Raw genomic sequence first — 4,682 nt, 5'->3', positions numbered from 1 at the left:
AATTACTTTGTAGAGCCACTATGTGTAGCCTCATTCAGCTTTGCACTATAAAAATGGATTCTTTCCAGTTTAAGCTCAATGAGGTTGGATGAGTACAACTTGTGATCATCAGTTTTCATGTCGGTCCACAAATTTTGATAAGTTTTTAGGTCTGGACTCACAAACTGAATGATCTAAGCTCTTATTTTGGCAGGATGTTTAGCAACTCAACTCTTTTTTTTTTTTTGGCTGTAACGTTTTCTAACAGGATTGCCCTTTGTTTTGCTCCATCCATTCCCCATCAACTCTGACCAGCTTCCCTGTGTCTGTTGAAGAAAAGCAAACCCGTAGCATGATGCTGCCACCACAACGTTTCGCCACGGCGATGCGTTCACATGTGCAGGTTAGTTTTCTGAATGAATTGTTTTGCATACAAATCAAATGGAAGCAAACATTTGTTCTGCTCAGCTGGCATTTAAAAACAGCGTCAGCGCAGTGGAACATGATCCATGTTTGTAGCGAAGGGTTAAAAATACCGTCACAAAAAGAGGGACTCCTTGTCATCTGGAACATGCAGTTATTGCATATTTTCCAGGTCATACAGTGTTTCTTGAAATGCCCAAACAGAAATTTGCAACTCCTTTCAGTGACTTCATTTCCTGCTCTCTGGTGTTATCGCAACCTCTGACCTAAACAGGAAACTGATGTGAAATTATCGAAAAATGGAGACTTGCCAAAGAAAAGCTGAGATCAAAGTAATGTCAACGGCAGAGAAATTAATGAGTTAAGCTGCAAGCACTGAAGACACAATAACCACACATTTAAAAGGTGCTAAAAATATAAAATGTACACTGGTGGTGTAGTTATCTGGACTCTGCTTTTGTCAGCGTTCACAAAATACTGCTGATGAAGTAAAGCTTTGCCTTCAAAGGTACTTCCTTACTTTGTGTTATTTTATAATAAGCTCCGCTTCATGGTTCCCACGAGAAAGGAAGCAGTGATGTAAACAGCAGTGGCATGTGAAGCATCTTCAGGCCACTGTGGGGTTTAAGTGAATAAGAAGGATGCAGATTAGCTGCTCGGCACAGCTATTGTTCACATGATTGGAGTTGAATATGAGACAGATTTTTACTCATCTTTTTCTATTTTTTAACTTAAATATCATTCTGAGTTTATAGCATACTGTATGGATGGATGCTTATACTGTACAAGAACCAACTACGGTGAATATCTAAAGCAACAATTAGATGGAAAAATTTGCATTTCATGTCGATTTTCTTCCATTTTAATTTTATTTCTTATTTTTATGACATTATTGAGAAATCTGTAAATATTTTTTGGACATGTAAATTTTAAACAAAATTGTAATTTTCTTTTGTTTTGTTTTTATTAAAGTTTTGAGAGGTGTCTTTTTCTCTTCCTATCAGTCACAAACATCTTGACTGAATAAAAGTGAATTAAAATTCAGATATGCATTTAATTTGAATAATTTCAAATGTGTGCATCTAATTAAAAAAAGAACAACGCACAGGCTGCATGTAATTTCAAGATGAAAAAAGAACAGTGTAACGAAATTTACACCAACGATGATGTGTAGATGTGAACCTAATGCTAATTCAAAATACAATAACATGAAGGCAAACTATCTGATCCATAATCTAATAATTTAATAAACAAATCAAAAGACGGATTAATCTATAATTTCACCTTCATATGTTGCAACCGAGTTGTAAAGTTGACTCGGACCGGCTCGGTAATTAACAGCATAGAGTTCAGCTTTGACAGTAATTGATTTGGGGGGGTTCGTGCGCATGCCCGCTGCGCGCTCCCGCGGCGCTGTGGGATCGATCGACAGCAGCGGGGCTGAACGGACGGCGACAGTCCGCGGCAGGCAGGCAGGCGGTCAGTCCCCCGTGACCCTCATCCCGGTGGACGGAGCTCGGCCAGCAGCGGCTTCTGTCGCCCGCGGAGTTCACTGCAGCACCGCAGAGGAGCCAAGCCACAAGGTAGAGACTGTCAGTGAACGAGCTGAGGGTTGTTTCTCTGTAAAGCTGGAACATCGTCGTTTGCTGTGTTTCAGAGGCAGGGAGTTGCTAAACTGAGAGCTGCGGCGCTGAATTGCTTAGTTGGTAAAATGATAGAAATGGACGCATGACGGTGCCAGGCTTGGTCTACTATTTAGGTTTATTTAGGATTTTGTGGACACCTCTGTTATCCGATATTTAACTCATTTGGCTTGAAGGTTTCATTTAATTGTTTGTTTGTTTTCCCCAAAATGTCTAACTTGGAGCAGCTCTAACTTAAGCTGCTCTAAGTTAGAGCTCTAGATGAGCAGCTTGCCACATTTAGAGAGAAATGCAGTGTGACTGTAGCTTGGTTACATGCAGTTACTTACGGATGTGAATCTCTTAAAGTCTGCACATTTAGGCTGCTGCAAGGAATTATTTATCTGTACATTAAGGTGGTTTCTTTAGCAATCTTGTCTTATTATTTACTATAGTCAATAACTACAGTTGATGAAATGCTGCTTAACACATGCACTGACTTCATATCACCCAATACTGCTGCGCTAATAGCAAGTCACTGTCATCCTGCCAAACCCACCAGCACTCTGAGGATTGGATTTCACTTCAGCAAAATCAATGAAAAAAAAAAAAAAAAAGGGGTGAGGGAGCAATGAGGTTGATGTTTTTAATCAGAAGCCATGGAAGGGCTGATAATCCTCACTGCTTTTATTCTTCTGGTCAGTCCGATCAGTTGCATAAACCCGAGACTGATGATGTGTTGACACGCAGACACCCTCACACGTACAGGACCCTGTGGTTGGGTGTCACTGGTGGGTCCAAATGAGCTGAAGATCTGATACCGGCTATTCATCACTGCTGCTCTGGTCTTCAAGGAGATATTTGTGAGTGGAAGTGAGACTTGTGAAATGGGCACTGACTTCTGTTATATCCAAGTGTCTGCAGACTTCTGTTTATTTTGGACACCACTGTGATTAATCATGTCAGAGAGTTTTAAGAGTGTTTGATGTTGTGCTGGGGCTCTTACAGTACTTATGTAAGCCTTCATTTGGCTAAAAACAAAACTACAACGACACACATCACAAATAGTTGAAGAATGGGAAGGTGTTTTTCTTTATTATTTTTTTTTTACTAATTGACAAAAATGTTTCCAACGTTGTTATTTTTGCAACGTTACTGAACCGAAACTGGACACAGAACTGATTTTGGATTTGAAATTTGTGCAATTTGCATCGGCAGCCAGTTTTAAGAAACTCATCAATTGGATCATTTTGGTGTTAAATGTTGAATCTGAAAAGAAACTCATGTAAAAACGATTCTGAAACATGTTGCAAGCCGGTGCGCTGTTGGACGGCTGATTTCTGACGAACCGTCCGTGTGACCTGAGCGCCGTCTCTTCATTCCTGCAGCCAGTTGTTACTGTCTGTCTGTCTGTCTGTGTGGGTCTGTGTGGCAGCGTCTCCTCTGCTTCAGGTCTCCTCCTCTGCTGTGTGGGCGAGGTTATAAATAAGGGGCTGCAGGCTTTTTTTTTTTTTAATTTGTTTTTTTTGCGCGTGTGTTTTGTTTAACCAGCTGCCGGAGAGGGTTGTTTGCCTCCTCTGACTGCAGGTGTGCTCTGTGGCCTCTAGATGATGTTCTTGAGCCTGTTCAGCCGGAGCCTGCTGTCGGGTTGTTTTTTTTTTTTTTTTTTTTTTTTTTTTTACAAGTGTTTCTGTCTGTTTGCTTTGGATCAATGTCACCTGTTTCCTGTACTCTAGCACTGTGTGTCTAAATGCACTGCCTCGAAAAAGCGTTCTTACCAATTGAACATTTATTTTTTTTGTCGCATCTTCACACCACAAGACTTAGGTAAAAAAAAAAAAAGTCATGCATTGCTTTTAAAAATGTGCAAGATAAAAACGGAAAATTTATCACAGAAGCTGGTCAGAGTTTATGGGAACGTGGGTGGAGTTAAATGAAGGGCAATCCTGTAAGAAGCAGTGCTAACGGCAGCAGAAGATTTAAGACTAAAGGTTTAGAAAACATTTGAGAAATATTAAGACTTTGGCATTTATTTATTTTTATTAAAATAGTTATAAATGCAGCACAAATGTGATTTAGGATGCAGATGAAGAAAGTCAGTGTGTGAATACATAAAATTCAAGGTCTGTAAACTGTTTGCTTTGCTAAGATGCCGTGGATCTAAATAACAACCATGACTAGAGGAAAGTTTTGGGAAGAGGTCTTTTTAGCTGCAAGCTGGAACAGATTGAGAGAAAACAAACTGAAAGAACTGAGCATAGAGAAAATTTCAGTAACTCATACTTTGAGGTTTTTCTTCGGAAAAATTATACCCTTGTGATGTTTTTGTCTGAAAGCGTCCTAGTTTGGACAGAAGTGAGCGTGGGACGTTTTTCAGTTTCGACCGGCTGTTTTAAAGTTTTTTGTCCATTTCAGCCCCATGAAGTAGGATTGGCTTTATCCAGGATTCTTCTTTAAATTTGTTAATAAATCCTTATTGTTGTTTATTTAGATATTTTGAAGGTGGAGGATGTTGTGCATTAAACTGAAAAAAGGAGAAGGATGACAGTTTCCACATTAAACGTAAAAAAAAAAAAAAAAAAAAAAAAAAAAAAAAAATTTTTGGGGGAAAATTTTTTAAAAAAAAACAAAAAACAAAACCACCAAAAAACTTTGGTT

The 4,682-nt window shown here is 39.1% G+C and overlaps 1 protein-coding gene across 3 annotated transcripts in view; it reads left to right on the top strand.

Moving 5' to 3' along the window:
• The first annotated feature begins 1,778 nt into the window (after positions 1-1,778).
• LOC106944903 (uncharacterized) overlaps positions 1,779-4,682 on the top strand; it is a 42,741-nt gene continuing 39,837 nt past the window's right edge. For all 3 annotated transcript variants that reach the window (XM_015028225.1, XM_015028224.1, XM_015028227.1), the window contains exon 1: positions 1,779-1,985. In XM_015028225.1, coding sequence (XP_014883711.1) covers positions 1,791-1,985 — 195 coding nt within the window. In that variant the 5' untranslated portion in view covers positions 1,779-1,790. The remainder of the gene's footprint in view (positions 1,986-4,682) is intronic.

Source organism: Poecilia latipinna, unplaced genomic scaffold (assembly GCF_001443285.1).
Source record: "Poecilia latipinna isolate Pla-1442-1.1 unplaced genomic scaffold, P_latipinna-1.0 Scaffold117, whole genome shotgun sequence".
In the NCBI taxonomy this organism is placed as follows: Eukaryota; Metazoa; Chordata; class Actinopteri; order Cyprinodontiformes; family Poeciliidae; genus Poecilia; species Poecilia latipinna.
This window is presented reverse-complemented; position numbering and strand designations above follow the sequence as displayed.